The 26951-nt window shown below is 31.8% G+C and overlaps 1 protein-coding gene across 1 annotated transcript in view; it reads right to left on the bottom strand.

Annotated features, from left to right (window-relative positions):
• Nucleotides 1–26951, bottom strand: part of LOC137398022 (uncharacterized) — a 95676-nt gene that overhangs the window by 29216 nt on the left and 39509 nt on the right. The window contains exons 16-21 of the mRNA XM_068084121.1: nucleotides 22945–23085; nucleotides 22531–22671; nucleotides 15714–15854; nucleotides 9533–9673; nucleotides 5387–5527; nucleotides 902–1041 (exon numbers count right to left, since the gene is read on the bottom strand). Of these exons, the coding sequence (XP_067940222.1) occupies nucleotides 902–1041; nucleotides 5387–5527; nucleotides 9533–9673; nucleotides 15714–15854; nucleotides 22531–22671; nucleotides 22945–23085 (845 nt within the window). The remainder of the gene's footprint in view (nucleotides 1–901; nucleotides 1042–5386; nucleotides 5528–9532; nucleotides 9674–15713; nucleotides 15855–22530; nucleotides 22672–22944; nucleotides 23086–26951) is intronic.

The following is a 26951-nucleotide window of genomic DNA, read 5'->3' as shown; positions in this document are numbered from 1 at the left end:
CACAAATATTGTAATTTAATTCCAAATTGATTTTGTTTATGAAGGCATATACTGCTTGAAAATTATTGTGCTAAAATGATTTGAACTCGGTGTTGCAAGTATCAAAAGCAAGTGAAGGTGATGTCATAAATATCGGTTTAACATATTGACTACCGATTGCAATCACACGCATCGACTTTGATCTTACATTATCACTAGCGTTCTGAAATGATCAATGCGCAAGTATTGTCAGAAGTGAAAAATTGGACAAGTGGATTAGATGGTAGTCAGCTTGCGTGGAGATCTGAATACTAGGGACATGATTCCTGTGCAATGGACTATGTTTTTTCGAATTCTTTTAGAATTGATTCAGACAGCTGAAACTACAAATAAATTAATAAATAATCATTTATTAGTAATGATTAGCTGTTACAATAGCTCGTGCCATTTTATATTTTTCTAATCTTTTGAATGTTTTTAAAACCAAAAACTGTCTAGTAGCAGTAAAACATAAATAGTGCATCCCGTGATGATAACGTGTTGGAAAAATTTGATTTTAAAAGATTAGCTACTAAAGCTCGTGATTTGCTGGCAATGAAAAGTTTTTTGTTCAACTTGTAAAAACTTTATAAAGATAAACCTAAAATTTCTTTAAAGATGAAATTAGTTCCATAATGAAATAAATGTCTCCAATTGTTAGGTAAAAGATTTATATGAGAAGAAAACTCCGTATCATGGAAGTAAATGCATGGTAGATAACAGTGTAAAAATTACATTTGGAGCACAGCTGCATGATCCGTGAATGCCTACCATGCATTAGAATTATGTAATATACTCAAATTTACTGTCTACTGCACAGTAATGATGTAGTGCATTTACAACATGTAAAAACTTCGTTTAATAGAGTAGCTTGAAGTAATACCTATGGAGATGGTCGGTTTTGAAAGGCCAAAGTTATCGATGTCAATGACACCTTCCGGCAAGGTCCTGAACACTGATGGATATTCTTCAAAGTTGTTTCCAAACAGAAACAGACAATTCAGATTTCTCAGCTTCTCAAAACTACAAATAGATGTTTCATTTACACTTACTGCAGGAGTTGTTTTATGTTCATTTTCCCTAGTCTATTTAGCTCAACCCTTCTAGCAAATTCTATGAGCTGATTTAACCTGTAGAACTGGATACCAGAAGACTTACGATGAGTCAAACTAGCATGCTTACGATCAGTATATTATTTATTGATTGGGTGTGTCAATCAAGACTAATGTTTTTACCCTTTAGGGAAATTGTTGGTTTTCAAATTGAATTTTAACTTTGTTTGTTTACTGTCAATCAAATAAAGCATTACCTAACCAGAAAATTGCTTTATCTAATGCTAAAGGTTAAAAAATTAAAATTTTAGGTAATCTAGATTTTAAATTTATTTGTAAGAATATATATGCATAACTTTTATTGAATTCAACAGTATAAATGCTAGCAAGATGTTCTTTTTAGCACCATCACAAACTTTTTTATCAAGTAACAAGTGACAAGTAACACTGGCATATGAACAGATTAGGTAGTAAACTGCAAAATGTTTTACAAAAAACCTTTGATGAATATTTTCTGGGAACTCGTACGTTTTGCAAACCACAGACCCATCAAAGTTTAAAACGATTAGGTCCACAAAAAATGAGTGAGAAAGACCATCAAATAAAATACACAAAATTGGTATGATCATTTTGAATTTGAAGCAGACTACGCAGGTAAAAAAAATTTTTTGCCGACCATAAATGTGGCTTGTATGAACCATTATTTGATAAAACAAAGAGTTTGAAGTAGATGACTAGGAGTTATATCTAGTCAATATAGTTGTTTTTGTAGCCACCATTCGCGTTGTTCTCAAGATAAGCCATTTATATTTAGGTGTTGAGACAGTTTTTGTCAATCACATAATTTCTTTTTAAATGCTGAACAACCAAGCATAAGTAGTTTGTATCAAAAATAGAAAAAAAATGAACTATGCACAATTTCTATTGCATGTATGAATATTTCAATAAAACAGGAGCTGGGATGTGATGGTAGAAAAGATATAATTTTTAGATGTGAATTGTCCTTTTAGGGAGATTATAGCTACAAGCTGCGTCTGATTAAAGCACATTCTTTGTGAAAAATATTTTGCAAATTTTAGGTTCAATCCATGATATGCTTTACTGTAAGCTTACAGGCAGTGAAAAGCAGTGCGACAAATCATTTGAAAAAAGAATCACTCAGGGTTTTATGTAATAAAAAGTAAATATTACGACAAGAACATTATGACAAGAACTGTACTCAAGTAGTCCAAACTGCAGAAATATTTTCTGACAACATTAGCAAACCTTTCACTTTACCAAAAGCTTTGCAGAAACTATCAACTTCAGCACTTTGGCAGTCTAGTGAATTGTGAGAGATGATCAGGTGTCTCAATAAAGCACTGAGACCAAGCACAGTTATTCAGAAATGCCTCAAAGGTGGTGATTAGCATGGGTAAGAAAGTAAGATGAATTTCATAAATTCGAACCTGGCAGAAATAAAATTCTTATCTTAACCTCTAACTTAGTTTTGAACAGACCGACATACATGTCTATTATAGTAGCAAATATAGATGATAAGTGCTTCAATCAGCTACCTAAAAGTCATAGTAAAAATTAGCTAATGCAAATACACTTAACTAAAAGCTCAGGTTTTGTTGATGGTAGGTAATTTCTTGAATAAGCATTGGAACTTACTGACTAATAACAAACAGCAAACAAAAACAGTTCTTTGTAGAGGTTAAGACAATTTAGAATGAGGCTATCCATAAATGTATCGGTGCAATGTAATGCGCTATTATGAATAGTTTTTAGTCTCAAAACCAAAGTGAGTCTTAAATACAAAGTTATCAGCACTGAGTAAATACTGTGGAACAACTGGTTTTAAAAGATCAGTTTATGTGTCAAGATTAGCTTGATATATGCAGGTAAACAAATCATTTGTCTCTCACAAATTTAAATAACAACTCTCTCTCACAAATTTAAATTTCTACTGAGCTGCTATGATTTGCTCAACATGGTATTCTAGAGTATTACCAAGATCTGTTAAAATAACAGAAGATTTGATAATACTGGATATTTTAAATAAAATATTTTATTCATGGAAATCCACAGCAAACCATACAATTTTTTCTGTATTGCATTGCTAAAAAGTGAAAAGATTTACTTCTTTATTTTTTAAATCACTTAAAATGCTTCACTTTCCTTTAATGCAAGTTGATTTCATAAAGTTTTATAAATCTTTAATTGAACCCATAGTGTTGAACCCTATGGGTTTAAATAAAGATTTATAAAACTGAGTTTATGAGTTTACCCCTATGTACTTTCAACCCTTCCCCTATCATGACGTTGTATTAGATGTGACGTTCAATGTATGAAATACGCCTTAATTTTTACCTAGCTTGTCAGATTTTTCAAAAGTTAGGTTTAACGCTCAAGAGAGTGAACAGATGCTATTTAGGCCTACTTATATTTTGCACTATCACTCAGACAAAGGGTCATCAAGGCCATTGGGTTCAGAATTTTTGCTCAATAGCTTTCCATTTGTGCGAAAATATTTGACCAAGTTAAAAATGAACTACTTTGAGTAAAGAATAAACGGATACAGTTAGTTATTATTTCAAAGGTGTCAGTTCAACATTTAAAAAAAAGCCATGAAGCTTTGCAAAGATTAAAACAGACATCGATATGCTATAGCAATAACTAAAAATATGTCATGTGATGTTCTCGAAAAGTATTTTCATCATGTACCATAACGCTTCAACCTTTTAAATTGGATTGCAAATTTAGATGTCTGATGCTTTATTCGCGTTAAATGAACGTGGTGCGTTTTTATTACTTAGACGATAACGATCTGGTTTGTTTTGAAAAATATTTAGACTTGGAATGGTTGAACCATAACGATTTTTTCTAGTTGAATGTGATTGGAAACAAGGCTGCTAAATGGAGACAAAATTTGATTGGTCTAGCTAATGTGGGTTTCGTAATGAAAATAAAATTGAAACCTTATAGATAAGCCGATACATCGGCTTACGGTAGCAAAAAAATTAAAAAAGAGCGTAATGCTTTGGAATTGGAAAAAGAACTTCGATACACAAAAGAAATAGCTGAAATCACATCCAGCAAAGTTTCTAAAAAAGTATTCTTATCGTTGACCAAAACCCTTCAACTTTTCAGATCAGACTGTACACCACATCATAGATTAATTTGAATTTGATCTAGACATCGGTGAGTGTGAATCAAAGTGTAGTTCTGATGATTTTGACAATCAATCTTCTCATGTACACCGCCATTAAAACCATTGCAACGCTTCAGCAATGACAAAAGAATTCACTGTCAATGATTCAACAGTCATTATTAGTACCATTTGTGGAAAGTTTTCTACTGATGGCTTTCTATCACGGGTTCATAAAGACTAAATGTAATGAATGTCAAAGTGATGATCAATTAGTGGTGGTGTTTGATTGAAGGTTGGCAATGTATTTTTTAACCCTTCTTTCATAGTGGCGCTCTGGCAAATGTTGTGTTTAAATATTAGTAACATTTAAATACGTTTTACAATAAATGTATTTTTTAAACTTTTGGTTTTTGGTTTCAATGTATTTTATATAATGACATCAGAATAAATAATGTGATACAACCCAATCCAACAACACATATTACTTGATGTTACAGCATACACTATTTTGATAGAATGTGAATGAGCAAAGATTTTAATTATAGCCGACAAATTATTGTGATATTACTTCATACTAAAATTTTACTATTCCGGTAAAACTATTTGTATTCAAAGCAGAAAATAGCTCCCTAAAAACGTAGAGCAAATATTTGTTTAAACAAATTCATAGCTGATCCTTGAAACAAGACTAATGAATCTTTTGAATGGCAGTATTATTGATGTACATTGTAGATGAAAACATGATAAAAATTTGGTTTCATAAATACATTGAATAACTTAAGCACTAGAAGATTTTTGACTTGTAAGAACTTACACAAAACTATTTTTTAAAAAGTGAAATAGAGTTCATGCTGCCAACATAGACATGCTTGCTTCAAAGTTCAAAACAATGCATCAACAAAGTATTGGCTACCTCAAACTTAAAGCTAAATCTACAAAGCACTTTGCATTCATAGTGATACATTACTCTCTGGCAATACAAGGCAAAAGTTTTTAGCTACAAACAACCCAATTTCTACCACAGTAGTTAGTTGATCAATGAAAATCTTTTTTGCTATAAATAGCATAGTTATTGTGAATTGAGAACTGATACGGATTTTGCTTCATGACATATTTAAATAAATAGGCAACCAACCACTTTTTGTTAAATGTGTATATCAATGCAAAGTTTTAGGCAAACCTGCTTGGTAATTTAGTCAGCCGGCAGCATTCCAAGTTGAAACGCTCCAGTGACTCAAGCTTGACTATTTCATCGAGAGTATCAGGATGTAAAGGATTCCCTTGTAAGCTTAAGTCTCTCAGCTTGGTCAATGATGAAAGTCTGTAACAAAAACCCACATCAACCTATTATTGCCATAAATAAATCAACCCAAATACCAATCTATATATATATTTCTTAAAGTTTGTTGTGTGTTCATCAGAAATCCAACGATAGATCTTAAAATCTTGATTTTAATATTCCGTTCCGAAGAGGATTCAATCTCGGACCAAGCCGTTCACAAGTCTTACGCTTAGCCCACTGGACTATGGAAGTAAAATCGGTAGCTTGCTAATATAAGGCGTTATATCAGAGCAATACCTAACTGCTTTACATATGACGCGGGTCATAGCATAACGTCACGAGAAGCTGTTCGCTCACATTATTAAACTGCCTAATAGCAAAACCCTCACTACTTCTCATTGTTTATAAGACAAAAAAACTTGTTTCATGATATGTAGTTTGAAAGTTAGAATGGCAAATGTTGAAATATGTTAAATGAAAATCAATTTTCTGTCCAAACACTCTTCTATTACACAGCAACGCTGTGTGGCACAGCTAGTACCTGTATATGGGAAGGTTTACATCTAAGAGCAGAATGACAGAAATATGCTTGGTGTAGCCTGATAATGTAACAATCTATCATTGATATTAACACTCATCAAACAGATGAGTGATGCTAATCAGTTACAGAATGCTGTTGCTGACTGTAGTAAATTCCGATTTTAAATTGCGTGTTATCTATTATCTTTCTGAAACAGTATAATTAAAGTGTTAGGTAAAATACAAAAAACAAAATGCAAAATGCATGTTTCCATCTTAATTTAACTAATTATTTGCTAGGCCTAACTAAAGCATAACACAATTACCGGATTTCATCAACTAGAAAAATTACTCTATTAATGATAATCAACCAGATATGAAGTCAGTTGATTAATAAAAACCAGTAAAAACTGTTAAGGAAAGCTGATATAACAAAGTTTCACTGCCTCACTTTTATAGTTAGCAATATTGTAAATTTTTATGGAAATTCATTCTGGTGCTATATTTTAAATGTGCTAATTATTTGTAACAATCACAATACTTACTTGACTGGGAACATAGAAAGTTTATTATGTGAACAGTCCTTTGTGTTTTGTAACAATTGGCAGGAATGTCTGCATCTGTTTTCAGTTAGCTTAACTTGACCCAATTAACTGTTCACTGCCATCCATGTATAAACTTATTATCTACTCACTTATTTACTTTATCATCATGAATATATTTTGCTGGTGATTTGAGACATTAAAGAGCAGGTGTTACTGAGCAATACTACAAACAATTTATTGTTTCAAACAAATAAAAACTTAGGTGCAGTCTCAAAACTTATTTTTTTGATATTATGAAACATTTTAGATTGTTTCTTACCTTGTATTACTTTACTTATTACTGTTTATGACAAATTTAAGTATGACTCAGGTCTTAACTCAAATCATTAACAAACAATATTCATTTAACATCTGTCGTATTTTATTGGAATATTTGTCGTCACTACAACAACGGATGAAATAACATACAGTAAAAATCAGTTTTTATATGAGAAGGAATACAGGTCTTAAACGTTGCAATGCACTTTTGTTGAAGTTTAGGAATTTTATTATTGTCCCACGACCAAACACGAGTGAAACAATTGGTTGGGAGATTTATGATAAGTGCACATGTGCACACAACTCCCGAAAATTATTCATCAACAATGAGACGAGCCCTTGTCTCAAAATTTCATCATCAAATTTAACCATCATTTTGTAGAGTCATTAAAGTATAATAATGATACAAAACCCATATAAGCCTATTTAAATATGTTACCAAGTGTTTGTAAACCGTCGATATTATCTTAAAACTTACCCATCTGATCGGATTATACACAAATAGACAGATTTATTTGGACGAAAATCGTTATTAAAACATGCTAAGCCTCACTTTTATTAAAGTTAAAACCGAAAATTAAAACGCCCAGCAACAGAGAATAGAACGATTAAGTCGTGCGCATTTCCCGAAAAAGTAACGTGCATATTTCACCAGTCTATTGCATTGTCGAATTGCCGAAGGTTTCTGTAATTAACGTAGGAGTACAGAAATCGTTTCATTTTTGCTGATTTCAAAGTAACTGACATTTTAGACACATTTGAGTACTTTGGTACTCTAACTGATGTACAACGCAGTGTAAGTAAAAAAAATTACGATGATATTTTTTTCTAACGATTCTTATGAGATTATTAAGATATTTAATTATAAGTTTGGATATTGTTTTTGATACTTCTTGATATAGTTAGCTATGACGGTTTTAAATGTGAACAAAATTGTGCATTGGTTTTCTATTATTACTGTATTACTACATTAATAATATTTGTTATTCTAATAATATCAGTGCATTTTACTTCTAATATTACATTTTTCTTATTGCAGGGGAGAGATATAAACATATAATCTTTTCCTTTCATTATTGCTGTTTGTCATGACCAAACACTTTTTTAACTAAATTTTCTAAAAATCTATATAATAATCACCTTTTGATATTGTTCGTTATGATGTTTTGAAATGTGAACAAAATAGTACATTGGTTTTCTATTATTACTGTATTACTATTACTAAGTTTGGATATTCTTTTTGATACTTCTTGATATTGTTAGCTATGACGGTTTTAAATGTGAACAAAATTGTGCATTGGTTTTCTATTATTACTGTATTACTACATTAATAATATTGGTTATTCTAATAATATCAGTGCAGTTTACTTCTAATATTACATTTTTCCTATTGCAGGGGAGAGATATAAACATATATACTTTTCCTTTCATTATTGCTGTTTGTTATGACCAAACACTTTTTTAACTAGATTTTCTAAAAATCTATATAAATATCACCTTTTGATATTGTTCGTTATGACGTTTTGAAATGTAAACAAAATTGTGCATTGGTTTTATGTTATTACTATGTTAATAATATTGGTTATTCTATTAATATCTGTGCATTTTACTTCTCATATTGGCCAATATTGCATTTTTTTTATTGCAGGGAGAGAGATATAAACATATAATATTTCCCTTTCATTATTGCTGTTTGTTGTATATAATAACACCCACACCCAGTACATTACAACTACCATTGCAGTTATCCTATTGCACTGCAGTGCCATTTGACTGCTAATATTGCATTTATCAACCATCAGTACCCTTTCCTTTTTCCAATATCACTTTGGTTGTGGGCTGTATGACAGTGGAAATTCTAGTGGCTAAAATGTACAAAGTTTCAAAGGTATTTCAGTCACAATGACTCATCAAATTTAAACAAACATGAAAAATAATGGTGTTTACATGTTTATTTAATAAGTATAAAGCTGTGAAGCATTAATTAGAAAAGAACCTTCACGCTACCTAGCTATGATTAAAACGAGAAAGCTTCGGCATCATTTTAATAATTGTGAAGCTGTCTGTACCAGTTAATAAAAGTAATTAATTGACAGCCATGGGTATCAACAAGTTCATACCTGCTTCTTGCCACAAGCAGCAACCAGTTCAACAAAGCTATTCCTTATTGAAAATGAGTCTTTTGAATGACCGAAATACTGTTATAGACAACAACTTGAGAAATATTTGATTTCATAACCACAATTGAACAATTTTGGCACCCAATTAATTTAGGCAAATAAATTGTTAGACAGTTACATTTAATTTTACGAATGTAAAACTTAGTCCATTCTGCCAACATAGACATGCTTGTTTGAAAATTGAAAAACGACACATAAACAAAGCTTTGACTACTTTTAATTTAAAGTTAAATCTATAAAGCAATTGGGAATCCTAACGAAACACTCTGGAAATATGATGCAAAAACTATTTTGGCCGATAGCAGTCCAATGTCTACTATAGTTGTTAGTTCATCAATGAAAAAATATTCTTTATCAAAAAAACAGAATCGTTGTGGATGCAGAACTGGCAATGATTTGGTTTTATAAATTGATTTTAATGAATAGGCAACCAAACACTTTTACTAAATATGTATATCAATGAAAAAAGTTTTTAGACTAACCTGCTTGGTAATTTAGTCAGCTTGCAGTGATCCAAGTTAAGTTCCTCCAGTGACTCAAGCTTGACTATTTCATCAAGAGTATCAGGGTCTAGAGGATTACTCCATAGTTTTAAGATTCTCAGCATGATCAATGATGAGATTCTGTAACAGAGAGCTGCAGCAACTTACTTGTATAACAATAAATTAACCTATATAACCATATATGCGAGACTTTACATCTAAGAACATTATATTAGAATATTGTTGTTGTAGCCTGAGAATGTAATAATTTTTCATTGACATCAACTCTACTGAAAATAGATGCGTGATGCTAATCTGATACAAAATGTTGTTGCTGAACGCATTAAATTTTATTTTTATTTTAAGTAGTATCTATATTCATTAGCAGAGCATTTAGTAAAAATGATTTTTTATGTCTTTCATCTGTTGCAAAAATCTGCTTCAAAAAATCAGAGGCTGATAAATAGCCATGTAGCCAAGAAGAAATGTTTAGGTGAGAGGAACACCTTGGGAACACTATGTTGCTAAGGTTTTTATTAGGCATCTATGAAAAATCTTACTGTCAATCATATGGGTCATGATCAAAGAAACCATGGTTAAGTCAGGATTGTAAGATTTAAAGTTATCTACATTAGCAGAAGGAGAAAATTCTCACAGTTATTTTGCAGAAATATTTCGATTCTAGCTTAATTACAGCAGATTTTGTGGTCAATAAACTGAATGCGCGTTTACCACTAGTGCGAAAACATAGTTCCGAGAAAACTGGTGTTAAAGTTTGAGAAACGAAAACCAATGCACAATTTTGTTTACATTCCAAAACCTCATAGCAACCAATAGTAAGAAGTTGTGATATTCATCTATATTTTTGTGATTATTTCCAAAAAATTATGCTGAATTTTAAAATCTAAACATATTTTAGATGGTTGTCATAGAAATAGCTGTATATTTATAAGAAAATGTATTACTTAATTTTGCAGATATTAAAACGGCTTGGCAGTACTGCGATATCGGGCACATCCAAATCATCAACAAAATCTTTAAAAAAATAACAACAGTATCATATTGCACACCATCGGTCACTACATACTTTGATCTAGAAAATTCGAATAATTATTCTTGTAATTAAATCTGATAATAATCCTACAAAATCGAATAATTATTCTCATGAATAATTATTGTAATAATCTTTTAAGAATCGTTAGGAAAGGATCATTGCAATCCATTTTTCTTTTTACTGCTTTTGACACTAGTTAGAATACCAAAGTACTCATTATAAGTGTCCAAAATGTCAGAGTTATTTTTAAAATCGGCCAAAAAAAATGATTATATTTATTGGACGCCATTTTTCAGTACTTCCTGTTTAGCTTAGCAACGGTTTTAAGGTTTTTTTAGAGTTAAAGACTCGTATTGGCTAAACTGACTTCAGATTCAGAAAGATCACTCTTTGATTGGTCTAGATGCACATGTTACAAAAATCGTTACCGATATTATAAATTCATTTGGTGCAACTTCAAAGTCGGATAACTCAGCTTTGTGATATGCGACTTAACAATGGTTTTTGTGATCGCAACACATATAACAGCAGCAGAGTGTAGTAAAACTTTTAATGAAGCGTATTCAGTAAATTCGAGCTACATGCATAAACTCATTTAAACCAAAGGTAAAAAATACATCGCAAAATTATTGTTATAAAATTCAAAAGAACTGTAATTGAAATAGCTAACTTTAACAATTTAGGCATGTTTACCTGGATGCACGCTAAAGGCCCACACAACCATAGGCTGACACAAGAAATTAAATTTTCTCAAATTGACTATTTTGGCTCAAGTGAATGTTAGAAAAAGATAAATAGTTTGTGAGTAATACAGATATTTGTGTAACAAAGTTTAGAAAAGCATTGAATATTTATTAATTGTTTATGTTGACTTCAATGCATTCCTGATTATAATCAAATCATGTGAAGTTTATTGAATGATTTAAAATTAGAAAGTGTTGAGTTTTAGAAAGCTTTTACTTGTTTGAAACTTAATATTACGCATTGATTTATTGGTAAATGTAGTATGATTGATTTTAAAAATAATGTTCTCAATGACTGATTACTTATTAAATTTCACTTTTTGTGACTTAAAGATGTGATTGCGCCAAAAAGGTACATAACATGAAATTAAAACCACTAAAAGGCTAAAATGCCAGTTACAATTTGATGTCATTTTTGTTTTTGTAGACTAACCCTGTCCAGAGATAAATGCGTTTGAATGAGGTCATATTTTAAAAAGCTCAGATTTGAGCAGGTGCTTCATTTGTTACGTAGCGAGTGATACATGTGAATAAAGTTCACAAGCAATAGATATAAGATATCTTCTTTAGCTAATGATCAGCACAAGTTTTTGACGTAGGTCATAATAAATGTTATCACTAGTAAAACGCGTTGTCTGTGATAATGAAGTTAAGAATTTTGCTCAATCACTAAAGTAGTACATCAACATCGATATTCACTGACTGACTGTTCATTTAATGAATTACTGGATTGACACGTTTTATTGATGAATAACCAAATTGTAACAATGCCTCTGATTCTTGCAAAGATTTTTTTCAAAACATCAGGTGGTTAAAGTTTAAGGCAGACAGCGTATGGTTAGAGATGACAGGCGTCAGCAGCGTTGTGTTGCAGAGGAAGATAAGAGAATGGAGATAAATTTATCTTTGGCTTTGGGTTTTCTATATAGGTACTTACTATTGTGTTTGCATTCAGATTCTATTGGCTTGTTTGAGACTATAATGTCACTTCCTTTGAACGGGTGCTTGATATGAAGTTGATTGTGAAATTAACGGCTTCTAAATTAATCTACAGCATCTAGCAGTATAATGGCTTAGATTGATGAACAGCTGTTACATATACCAAAGGTAATGATTTTAGGACTCAAAAACGCATTTACTAATTAATAAAATTATAGATTTTTGCTATCACGAACCATCGTTTCATAGTTTTTTTATGATTTCACAAAGCTGTAATATTTGCTTCGAAATTTTTTAGCAGTTTTTGCTAGTAAATTAGACTTATGAATTAAATTTATGCTCACTTTTCACTTGTAGAAAATGAAGATATTTAATTGATTAATGCCAATTTTTAACTCTCAAAAACAAAGCTTTGAATTGTTTGCTTGGCGTAATTATGTTTTTGTTAAACATTGATTCTTTTTTTAAAATAACTCTTGCTATCTATCTAACTCCCAATTTGAAAGCTTTCAGTAGATAAACGTAAGAACAACATATTTATGAATGACATATACTTTTTAAATTTCTGCTATTGATTACAGAATGTTTATGTGGCTACACCAGTGTGGAGGATTTGTGGCAGTGTGGAAACTTTCATACACAGACAAGAGGGACATGAATGTGTGCTGCACAAACCATGATATGTTTTGTTTGATTTTGCTGCAGTAGATCAATTTGTCGTATTATATGAGCTGAAACAATATGAGTGGCTACAACTTTTTGGATGAATGTTTTTAATAAAATCTTTATACTGAGATGAAATTATTTGGTCTTGTAAAAGTTATATACTAAAACAATATTGTTGAAGATGATGCAAAACATGATTTGCAGAACATATTGAATGCATAATAGTCCCGTTGCCACCTGTGCTGAAATCTTGTTTGAAAGATGGATCTATGAATTGTACTCAGAGCTGTATTGACAGGCACTTTTGCATAGCTCGACTCAATTCCAAAGGAACAAATATTAAATGATCAACAATTTTTACGCTGCTAAGTAAAAACAGATGATTTCACAAACTGCCAATCAGGTGTAACAACGGCTTTATTAACCCTTTGCCAGAATTGGTGGTTTAATTGATTTTGTAAAAATTGGCATGTTACGTTCACTATTTTGGTAACTCAATAATTTTAACACGGTAACACTATTTTCACTAACTCATAAAACCATTGGTTTAGTACTCGCATCAACTAATCTAATGTGACCAATAATATTTTTCTACAATTTGATACTAATAATGACTAGATAACGTTGACTATACATGACTTTTTAAGAAAGGCAACTAGTTTCACCATATATTAAAACATATTATTTTCAAAGATACGGTCGGCTTGCTTATTTTATCTATACATGTAATTAGTTTCTGGTGTTGGTAGGTACTGAGAACTCCGCTGATACAAAGGCCGCAATGAAATAAGTTAACTTGATGACCTAATTAACGTAGACCAATAGAATTTATAGTTGGTACTCAGATGTTTACACAGCATTTAGAGGAAGCTAATGTGACAAATTTTTAATTGACCTTATTCAAGACATTCGTAATAATGTATCTGTAGCTGGATTTAAAATTTTATTCTAGCCAACATGAGCAAATACAAAATAAAATATTTGCCAGTAGAGTCGCGTAGGACTAGACTTTCATCGCAATAGCCGATGTGAATATAAGATATAGAGACAAGTTGTATCACGTGTTACATCATTTTGGGCAAGTCTGGGCTTTTTTTGGCCCAATTGTTTTTACCGCGATTAAGTTTTTTCGATATTAATCTTCAAATATCTTGACAATGAGATCGTCTAACACAACAAAAAACGTACATGTATCAACTGATGAACAAAAAACACTTCATTTTAAATCAACTCAAAGTTGACGCAACCACATCTACAAGAACACAAATTATCAATGCTAAAAACTCACCACTATCTACAATATACATCTATTGTGATACCAGAGCATCAGAAATTATTTTATCAAGTAATAATATAATGAACTGTATTCAAACTATTATCTTTAGGGTAATATAAAAATAGCCCACAAATAGTTAACTTTAGTTTTCTGCTAATTGTATTTTATGTTTATTAAACTCAAATAAGCTCAAAGCTCAAATAATCAGCATAAAACGTTGCTAGGTTGACCGATTAAGTGTACAGTAATACTTCAACTTATGAGTGCTCCAACGTACGAGAAACTTGAGATACGAGCCAGTTTTCAAACAAGTTTTAGCACTAACATACGAGCCATGTTTGAGATACGAGCACCTGAGTCAGTTGCCAAATATGCCGGAGGTGTTTTATGAGAACAGCATCGCTCTGTATTTTTTAACTGCTCAGGTTATACTTTTGTACTAAGTTTTTTGTGCGATTTTCAGTGCAGAATTATGTGAATTAAAAGTACTCTGCGTTGACCGAAAGTTTACCAGTAAAATGAAAGATAATGCAAAGAAAAAGCGAATGATAACAGTTGATATTAAATAGAAAATTATTGAAAAATATGCAAAATGTGTATGCATGATTGAGCTAGCTCAGCAATATGACAGAAACACATCAACAATTATCAAATCGAAGGATTATATTCAGGGCATTTAGTTCGCAAAAGGACTGGCCATAGTTTCCAAATGGTGCAGCGATCTTCACGACCGCTGATGCAGAGACTGCTCAGGCATTGGATAAACAATTGGCAGGTGACAGTGTAACTGAAACGATGCTACATATATCAAAAGGCCGATGCTATCTAGCAAAACTATAAAAATAGACATTCGGACAAGTTGGCTAGTGGTCGTGCATTAACCTTTTGTGACGACACCTGCTTTTGTCCTAATCGCAACACGTTGAAAGGGCGACAAAGGCAAAAGTCTTTAGATAGGATTATTTTAAAACGGCCGGCTAGTCGTGAAAGCGAAACAAAGGAAAAATTAGCTAACCAGCGAGAAACTTCAAACTACAAACGCCGAATAAATTTTAATTACGTTAAGTTAAAAATGAAAGTTTGCTTTTAGGTTTGCTTCTACTTTTGTCTTTTAAAACATTGATAAAATCCAAATTTATCAAAGTCAACTGTTGTAATGAAGGATAACTTATATCTCCCTCTCTGGCAAATTCTAGCGTTAGCTGCTATTTTATGTATTTAATTTTACATTTTAATTTATCACACTTCCTTGCATTATTTTTAATTGTTGTTTATAAAAAGCATTTGGTAAATTAGGACAATAACCAACATGTTCTTTCTGTTACAATATCTTGTTTTGAGTGTTTTATTTACATTTTTTAGAGTACGGAAACCAATCAATGTATATTTAATGGTTCTATATATAAATAAATTGCACCAACATGCGAGTAAATTAACATACGAGCTCAGTCTCGGACCGCATTAAGCTTGTAAGTCGAAGTATGACTGTATATAGATACTGACCTAAATGGGAGTTTCTTCAGGTCACAAGAACCCAAGCTGAGCTCCTCTAATGACACCAGCTTTTCCATACCAATAATTGAATCGGAATCCAGTTTGTTCGAGCTGATATCCAGTTTTTTCAGGTTGGTCAGTGAATCAAAGCTAAAACAAACAGTCATATGTAACTATAACATATGTAACAGTAACAGTAGTCAATCAGGACAGAGTAATACATGTAACTATCTGCCATTCAACTCTCTTAGATTGGTAAATGAATCGAGTCCGCAATAAACAGTAATAAATAAACACAATATTCCTGGCATTATTCAATAAGAAGAAAGTATTCTATGTTTGTTTTTAATTTTGGGTGACACCAACTTGTCAGTGTGTAAAGTGTAGAAGGATATAGTTTATTGCAACTGATGTTCAACTCTCATATATTGGTCAGTGAATCAAATCTGGAACATAATATGAAATATTTATCAAATATGGCAATATCTACCATTTAAATTTTCAGTCACAAAAATAAAAGTAAATCTGCTGATTATAGCACTTTTAGAAGTTTCTAAAACTGTCAGTAAGTCATGCTTGTCTTAGTTTAAACATGACTTACTATGCCGTTGTTATGTTATTCTTACACCGAAGGTCAGCAGTTGTGAGCTGTTTTATTATTTTATATTCATTTTAGATTTATGAGCTAACTATGAGCTGATCGTAACACAATTACCTGATTTCATCGCCTAGAAGAAGTACTTTATTCAAGTTACTCAATAAGCTATGAAGTCAGATAGTTCATAACAAACAAGTAGAAATTGTTAATGAATCCTGATATAACAGAGTTTTATTTCTTTAAAAATGTATCAAAAGTTAGTCAATATTGTAAATTATTATGGAAATTTAATCTGGTGCTGTAATGCGAATGTTTTCTTTAGTTGTAACGATACTTACTTGAAAGAAAATTTATTATGAGAAAAGTCATTTTTGTTTTGTGCTAAATGGTAGGAATGTCTGCATTTGTTTTAGTTAGCTTCACTTTGGTCAATTAATTATTTATTAATATTAGTATACTATGCTTTTGGATTGAGACATCAAAGAGCAGGTTTTACTATAAGATAAACAATCTGTTTCACACAAATAAAAACTCAAGGTGCCTCCCAACATAGTTTTAAAATTGAAATATTATAGATCGAAGAGCAAGCAAACCATATGATTAAAAATGCATTTTACAGTCACAAGCTATTTATTAATACAGCTGCCATATGAAATTGCTTCTTACATCTCATCACCCAAACAGTACTGTTCATCACATATTCAAGTATGCTTTGACTCAAATCTTAAAAATATCTTAAATTGAAAACAGCAACAGCTAATCATGCGTTGGACCTTTGTCATATGTCTTTTAGAAATTTGTCTCCACTACTGATGACTGAGGAAATACCATGTAGCAGGAAATCACCGTTTATACGATACAGCATAAAGTTCTCAACCATGGAAATGCTTGTTTGTTGAAGTTTGGGGATTTTATTAACAATTTTAATGTTCAGAGTTTTATGGCATGTAATGTAACAATGATGATTAGATGTACATGAAGTAGGAAGCTTGGAGTTGGGAAAACCCGAAAATTGTAAATGACTTATTGATCATTAAAATGGAGCATTACTCTATCTAATAAATTATCTTTTGTTCAGAATTGTTTTATCGTTGCAACAGAAATCATGATCAAGGAGACTTGTACAGGGTTCATTGACCCTTATACTTACATATTCTTGATATATTCTGCAATGTACACTTAAAGGTTGACTTGCATTAAAATTCACATTATAGTTATTTGATATGAAAAGATTCGCCATGTCTTACTCTGTTGTGTTGTAGGTGCAAAATATGTGGGAATGTGATTACAAGCTCTTAAAAGCTAAAGAACAAACAGTTAATCACAGCCACATGAAACCCCCGTAGTTTGGATTCGCTTTCCAAAACGGCTCAAATGGGGCGTAGTTGTTACAGGATGGTTTCTGTTTACACTTTCATGCAACCTCATTCGTCAAAATATTTTCACAAATATACTTCACGCAGTCAATAAAACCATGTCTATTGTTCTTACGCGTCTGTTTTATCATCATTGTAATGCTGTCACTTTTAGCACTGATATCTTATAACTTACCGTAAAAAATCGTTAAACTTTTCAACCTTACCTCAAATGAGTACATATCATTGTCTGATAATCATGACGAGCCTGTTGGTTACCTGCGATAATCAAAAAGTGCTGCAAAAATTGTTTTCGATTTATTGGGTCACATGATCAGATTACGAGTTGACGATTAGTCCAAGCCGAAATAAAACAGTAAAGCAGCGAGCATCTATATTTGATACAGTGGTTTTCAGTAAAATCCGAAGTGTTTGTCATAAACTAGTGCTACAATAAATTTTATATTGAGCTTTTTATTGGCCTGTCAATTCACGTGAGAACATCACGTGACAAGACGATAACCAAACTGTAATGAATGTGTCAAAAAAATATAGAGATTCCAATCTATGGCGGCTTTTCGTTTTTGAGCTTTGAGGAGCTTGTAACAACATACCTACAACACAACATAGTAAGACATGGTGAATCTTTTGATACCAAATAACTGTAATGTGAATTTTGTTGGAAGTCAACCTTTAAATACAATATTTCTTCCTGATGGTACAGTCCAAATAAAGGCTAGACCAATTATAGGAAAAAACTGACACCTTTTTGTACCAATTTTGAAAGCAAGCAATTTGATTTTCCAATTTGTACCAAATTGGAAAATCAATAGCAAGCATTATGCACAAGAGTTTGTTGTGCCTGAAAATATATGGTACATGATGAATCTAAATGCAACTGCATAAATACCGCTAAAGTAAAGCTGAGAAATTAAATGAAACCGGTTTCACTAACTTAATAATTATAGGCCTGATGTTATTAAAAACGCACAGTGTGTGGTAAAGCTATTTTGTAGTTTAGTTTATAGTGCAGAAGTTTGACGATAATGCAATTTCGAGAATTTTTTTTTAAATACTAGCCTTGCGAAGAAAATGTGCTGAGTAAATTTATTTTTATGGGCCAATATTGATGTAAACCTATCTTCTGCTTGCTGTTATATTATGCTATTATGGACTCCAGCAATATTGGATGTAAGGGAATATTATGTTGTACGTTTTGAAAGAGATTCCAGCCTTCGGCAGTTTTTTGTAACTGCTCGTTTTTGAGTTTTTAAAAGCTTGTAATCACATTTCCAGATATTTTGAACCTACAACGCAGCAGAGTAAAACATGGTGAAACTTTTGACACCAAATAAATGTAATGCAATATTTTTTTTCAAGTCAACCTTTAAGAAATGCCGCATACACGCATATCAGAATTTATCACAAATAAGGTAAATTAGAAATTTCAAGTAACATGAAATGTACCAAGCTTGTTCATAACTACTCAGCAGTTAAATACAACAGATAGCCTTCAAAAGTCCAGATCCAATATTTAGAACAATAATTATTATTTCAAAGGTGATAAAAGATTTTAGAATTTCCAAAATCATTCTCAATGTAGTTAAAAACTAGTTTTGCAAAGTAAATATAATCTAGTGTTTCAGCTCTCAACTTAGCCATAGTTTTACCATTAAGATTAATATTAAAGTATTCTAGAAGTAATGCAAGTTAACAATCACCTTTACAATTGGACGAGGTGATAACATAGACTCATTTGTTTTTTAAAACATGAGAGAAGCCAATAGAACTCAGTTTTCTTATGGCAACTTGAAGGGAGTGGTTCATTAAAAGTTATTGTATTGTACTTTCCATAGTATAGTTTTTTATGAAATTAGTCATAGAAATTAAAGGATTGTTAGTCTGTCATAGAAGCATGTAGTACAAGGTATTAGCAGCCATGAATCAAAAATGATGTAACCCAAGCAGCGTATAAGCACGGGTTATATTTTTATTATTAGAATCACAAGAATTTTGAATCTACTATTAAAAAATCTATGAAAATATTCTTGAACATAATTTCACCAAAAATCTCTTCATTTTCAGAATATCAACATTTTATTGCGTCCTAAATTGTTCAGTACAATGAACATAGGCTTAAAAAAGAAAATTAAATAATTTTGGGTTGCCCGTCAAGGTCTCAATTATAGTATAATTATTGTCTAGAACTAGCTTTCTGTTTTATCATTGTTGTTCTCTGTCAAAAGATAAAAAAAGTATTCTAAAAAGTTCCCAAATTTAGATGAAACAGCTTTTGTTATAAATTAAATATAATTCACAAACATTTTTGTCTACTAGCAAAAGTTTTACCAGTATTAACACTTGCAATAAAGCACCAGTCTGGTCCAGGCTGGTCTTCAGAATTTTTCACATTAGTAAAAGGTAATGTGAATTTTAACTAATGACACTGGGAAAAAATAATTACATTTAATACATAATAATAATAATAATAATAATAATAATAATAATTACATGACTATGCCTCCAGACAAACTCTTTATTTTACATGCAGTTTTTATAATAATAAATGGTCATGAAACCGCGTTGCAAAATATTTTTTGTTGAACATCAAACTCTTATTCAACTGATAATTATTAGACGGGCAGCCATTAATTAAAATTCTTCCACTCAGCATCTTCAACAAAAAAGGATTGACATAATTCATTGGCAAAAGAGAACATACAGATAATCGCTTTAGTGATTATCTGTATGAATTGCTTCCTATTGGTTTCAATAACATAAACTGGCTTGCACTTATGTAAATAGATCAATTGTAGCGCGCCTGTTGTTTTCAATAGCATAAGCTGTCATTAGTACTTATTTAGATATAATAATATTGTTGAAGGTATAATATATATAAGGATGTAATATGAACACAGAAGATTGTCACAGTTGATATTCTTTACTGTAAAGTGCGCTTCCGTTAATGATTGGCAATGTAAAAAATATTAAAGCTGGAGATAAATTTTTCTTTAAAATATAGTTTTTATATACTATACTACTCATTATGTGCTTGATTAACAATAACAGGTTAATTTCATGTCCGGTTAGGAAAAGTTATGTTATACACATTTAATCGGAATCTACAAATGCATTAATAGCAAAGCAAACCGCAAAAAACTAATTAATTTTATTTTTGGCAATATAAAATATATATAATATAAAATCATTATTTCCTTTTTATAGGATAGTTTTTCATTCTTACTTGATGTTGAATAGTATGTTTTTATTAAAATGACTAGCAAGCATTTCATAACCTAAATTTATTATATTGTTGACTACATTATAATCCCTGTTTAATCAAATTTAATTCACCATTCCAATTTATTACCTAAATGTGTGGCAAGGTGACATAATGATAGTGCACTTGCTTTGGAACCGGAAGCTTCTGTTTTCACTCCCTTGCATGGCAATCATTTTTCTTAATGCTCTCAGCATGGCTTTGGACAGGCAGATAAATGAGATAATGGAATGATAGACTATATTCTAATGATAGAAACGATAAGATATCATCATATTATTAGGAGTTGCTTGCTTTTAATTAAAAATGGTACAACACCACATTACATCATTATATTTTAGTTAAGGATAACAACTGTTGTTAATAGAACTGTATTTGTCATGTTCTATCAAATACATATTATAAATATTTCAAATGAGATGGACTTAATTAGTCATAAAAAGAGCGACAAATCTTTTTATCAATGAATTGGTAAAATATTGAACTTGAAAATCATTCAATAAATATTGAGGCATTTATTGACTGCACCAAAAGTATATTGATGCAATTTTATTTAGATTAAACTTCTTTCAACTTTACTTTTAGAGTCTCGATTTCCAGTATTCTCGCATTGCATGGGGTGTGTCAGAAACCCTGACGGCCAATTTACCTGCATCTAAATTGCATTGTTTCTAAAGGCTATTTCTAAGCAACAGCGTAGACCAATCAGATCAATTCTTGCACACAATATTAGACCAGAAATTTTGCTCCCCGTTTAGAATCCTTTTCATCAACTATCTTAATCTACTTATTATGATGAAAGAACAATTTACTGGTATGTTGTCACTAAAAATTAATACGACTCATTTGTTGGTATGTGTTGGTATGTTGGTATGTGTACATCAGAAACACCACTGGACTTTAGAGAGACGATGGCCTAGCCATATGCAAAGGCACATCCCGCAACATAAAAACCACAAAGCACATATCTGCAATTTTTTTAATGAAAACAACATAAAATTACAATAGAAGCTAACGTTTAATGTATCAACTTCTTAGATGTAACTCTAAAATTAAATACCAACTCATACACCTTACACAAAACCTAATTACAGCATCCAAAATGTGCACAAACTGAGCAACCACTCATCGGCAATCACTAAAAACTTACCCATGAACATAAACAGACAACTCAACAATCGGTGTTCATCTGCCGCCAAGTTTAATTATGCAAAAGAGTCATACGAAACAGCACTCAAAAATAGCAACTATCACTACAAGCTGAATATATGCCACCGAGTATCAATGGTAACACCGATTGAAAATATACCCGCAAAACTATCCGGTACAACCTGCCATTCAATGCAAATGTTCAAAGAAATGTAGAAAACAGGTTCCTTTTAGCGGTACCATCCAATTACTAGTGAAGCAACCTAATCTCCTACACACAGGTCTTGAATTTTAAAATTCAGGGATGTACAATGAAATTTAAATCCGAAACCTATGCAAAAATATTCATCAACATGACAACGTCTTGCAAAAACTCATACTGTAATGTTCATAAACATGACAAAAAGTTGAAAGAGATTTTTTCAAACGCAGTTGCACTCCTACCTGAGTGGCAATTTAGAGAGGTTGCAAGAACGCATGTTAAGTCTCTTCAGTGAATCCAGATTTTTGATGACAATAGGACTAGCAGAATCAATTTTACTGTAAGAGAGATTCAGCTCTTTCAAGCTGGGCAGTGAAGCAATTCTGTAACAAAAAGTTCAACAGTATCAAATGACCTTAAACTTTTACATTTAGAGTTAAAAGGTTCATGTTGAAGCAGATGTTCCACAAAATGCAATGCCCTATGTTCTTTGGTTCCACAGGTCAACCTTTTAACCAGGTGTATATGGAGTAATCAATCACACCATAGAAACCAATAATTACATCACATTGAGCATTATATATATCCAGGTAGAAAATATAGAATTATTGAGCAGCATAAATTAAATTTTCTTCGGGAACCTATTTCAGTCTTACCTGAGTGGGGATTTATCGACCTTGCAAGAATCCATTTCAAGTTTCTCTAGTGATTCTAGATTTTCTATGACAACAGGACTAGCAGGATCCATTTCACTGTAAGAGAGGTTCAGCTCTTTCAAGCTGGGCAGTGAAGCAAGTCTGCAACAAAAGGTTCAAAAGTATCCAAAGACTTCAACTTTGACATTCAAAGTTACATGTTGCATGTTGAAGAAAACATTTCTACAGGATACAACGTATTCTGTTTTTTTGCTTATACAGTTCAACAGTTTAACTAAGCGTATATGGAGTAATCACTTAATGGAAACCAATCATCACATCATATTGAGCATTGTAAATCCAGAATGCCAAAACGGAATATGTGTAGCAGCAAAAATCAAAGAAAAGTGAGTTTTATTGCCAAATTACTAAAGAAGCATATTACAGTAAATGCAGATTTTGTAGGGAGCACATACTGTGACAAAAAGATGACTACATATTATTAGAACTTAATAATTATGCTTGGTTGATTTTCTACTGTTCAATAAAAAATTAGCCCGGCATTGGTTGATTTTTTTCCACCGAAAGATTTTCAACAGCTTCACAGTCATGGAAAAGCTTTGGTAGCTATGAAAAAGCTAAAAAACCTTTAGTAACTTTTGAGCTTTTTCATCACAACTACCAAAAATTCAAAGTTGTAGTAAACTGCACAAAGCGCATATTAACTATTACTTTTAGCATGGATTCAAGTATCTCCTATCGCTTTACTTCATATTTTACTGCTTTTTATGGCAAGCTGGTCAGAAATAAAGCTTTTAATGACTGCCCTAATTTTTTCTACCAAATCAATTATTTTAGCAGGACATAATTGCATACTTTCAAAAATTTAATATTTGAAAAACATATTTATAATTTGTCATATCACAAATCTGATGCTATAAAAACGCCACAACTGTGATTCAGATAGAGCTTTGTAAGTTGTTCAGTCATTTTCACTTCAACTGCCAGCGTATCCAAGACAAACGATTTATCATAAATATTACTACTAAAAAAATAATCACTTTTTAGTAGTCCTAACATTAAAAAGAATTTACTCATAGTTCACATAGCTAAAATGAGTGAAACACTTGTAGCTTTAACCAATCTGACATGACTAGTCATTGCTAATAAGATATTACAATAAAATGACCAAAAAGGAAAATAACAAAATCAGGATGGGCTGTAGGCATATTTTATATTGGCTAAACCTACACAGATAATTGTAATTGTAGAAATCTTACTAGAGCCGGACTATCCCGCTCTAGGCATAAAAATGCTTTGCCAAGCTGTATTTTATGGCTTGTGGTAGTAAAAGTGCTAACTTACTAGTATTTGATATATAAAATCAAACTTTATAATTGGGTGAGTTGAGTTTGTTTTCACACTGCTTTTCGAATTAAATGAGTACATTGTCGGATTACAAGATATATCATTCATCAAACTAATGAAACCTCCATCAGCTGAGTTAAAGTTAATGTTTACTATTGGGCTAGGTTTAGCTGTATTCATACTTTCTATCACTTCATTTCACTAAGGTAGTGACCTTAGTGAAATACCGCTTTTTTGAATGAACGCACGTGGCACTACATGAACTTCAAAATACAGTGCACTGTCAGGATACGATTTTGATCCTCTCCAAGTTTGGCACCGAATGGTGACAAAATTGTGTGTAAATTCCATTGTAATTATACAATGCAAACATCCCCTAGGAAAATCGTCAAAACTTAAAAAAAAACTGGGCATATGGAGTATTAGTGACAAAACAGTATGTTAACATTAGTAATTATAGTCACCTACAGTAACTGTATTGTATTTAGTGTATATAGTGGTTATGATCTGCAATAAAATCCCAGATTATAATGTGTGTACCAAATGCAGCATGTATGGTAAGGAGTTCTTACCTTCAAGAAGTACGTACATACATATGTGTGTACATATGTATGTACATACGTCTTGAAGGTAAGAACTTGTACATACGTACATACGTACATATATACATACATATGTATGTACATGTGTATGTACATGTGTACGTACATGTGTACGTAGATGTGTACGTACATATGTACGTACATGTATGTACATACATGTATGTACATACATGTATGTACGTACATGTATGTATGTACATACATGTACATAAATACATGTACGTACATACATGTATGTACATACATGTACATACGTATGTATGTACGCACACATGTATGTACGCATGTACGTACGCACCTACGCATGTACATACGCACATATGTATGCACATACGTATGTACATACGTACGCATGTACGTATGCACGTACATACGCATGTACATACGTACGCACGTGCGTACACACATACATATGCACGTATGCATGCACATACGTATGTACGCGCATACATACACACATACATACGCACGTATTTACGCACATACATACACATGCACACACGTATGTACGCATGTACGTACGCACGCACATACAGCACATACACACGCACATAAGTACAGCACGTACGCACGCACATACGCACACACGTACGCATGTAGGCACTTACATGCGCATGTACGTACGCACGTACGTATGTACATACATACAAACGTACATACAAACATACATACATACATACAAACATATACCATAAACTTTGAATTAACTTCAAATAAGTTCAGCTTACTAAACGTACACTTAAAGCTAAGTATTAGTTTGTACTTTTGTCTATTTTGTTGAATTTCAACTTTGCATCTCTAAGATTAACAAGGTTTACCATCATTTACACTTACAATAAACACTTGCCATGGCTGGTCTTCCAAAATTTGCGTTATTAGTAAAAATAGTAGTTTTTACAAATGAAATTGGTAAAAGGATAAGTACATTTATTGTATAATAATAATCACTTCACTATGCCATTCAGAAAAAAACTTCTTATTTTACCTGCAGATTTTTATAATAATAATTGTTCATGAACGGCGTTGCAAAATATTTATTTGTGGAACATCAAGCTCTTATTCAACTATAATTTTTGGCCTGGCAGCTCTAACTCAAAATTAGTCCACTAACAAAAAAAACTTTTCAACAAAAAATATTCACTTATTTTATTGGCAAAATATAATATACAGATAATTGCTTTAGTGATCCTTTTGAATTGTTCCTTACTGGTTTCAACAGTATAAACTGTATTTGCAGTTTTGTTAATATAGTAATACTGATGAGGGTATGTATGAGCACGGATTATCCTCACAGTCAGTATTCTTTACCGTATAGCTATGATTCCGTTAGTGATATGCAACGAAAAAATTACTCAAGTTGGTGATAAAATTTCTTTCAAAATATATTTGCAATATACTATACTCGGTATGTGCTAGACTAACATTAATAAGTCAGTTAATGCGCTGTCATGGCTGGTTAGGAAGTACTTATGTTATACGCATTGAATCTGAATCCACAAATGCATCAGTAACATACAAACCTTAAAGATTGACTCGCAACAAAATTCACATTACAGTATTTTGGTATGAGAATATTCACCATGTCTTACTCTGTTGTTTTGTAGGTGCCAAATATGTGGAATTGTGATTGCAAGCTCCTAAAAGCTCAAAAACTAAACGCCGCTGTAGATTGGAATCTCTTTATTTCTCTGACATAGTCATGAAATTTGATTATCGTCTTGTCACGTGATGTTCTCTCGTAGATTGAAAGGGCAATAAAAAGCTCAATATAAAACTTTTCGTAGCACTATTTTATGACAAACACTTTGGGTTTTACCGAAGACCCTGTATCAAATATAGAGTCTCGCTACTTTACAGTTTTGTTTTGGTTTGGTCTAATCGGCAAGTCGTAATCTGATTATGTAACCCAATACTTCGCAAATAATTTCTGCAGCACTTTTCAATTATCACAAATGACCAACAGGCTCGTCATGATTATCAGACAATGACATGTACTCCTTCAAGCTAAGGCTAAAAAATTAAACAAATTTTTACTGTAAGTTATAAGATATCACTGCT

Source organism: Watersipora subatra, chromosome 6, assembly GCF_963576615.1.
Source record: "Watersipora subatra chromosome 6, tzWatSuba1.1, whole genome shotgun sequence".
In the NCBI taxonomy this organism is placed as follows: Eukaryota; Metazoa; Bryozoa; class Gymnolaemata; order Cheilostomatida; family Watersiporidae; genus Watersipora; species Watersipora subatra.
This window is presented reverse-complemented; position numbering and strand designations above follow the sequence as displayed.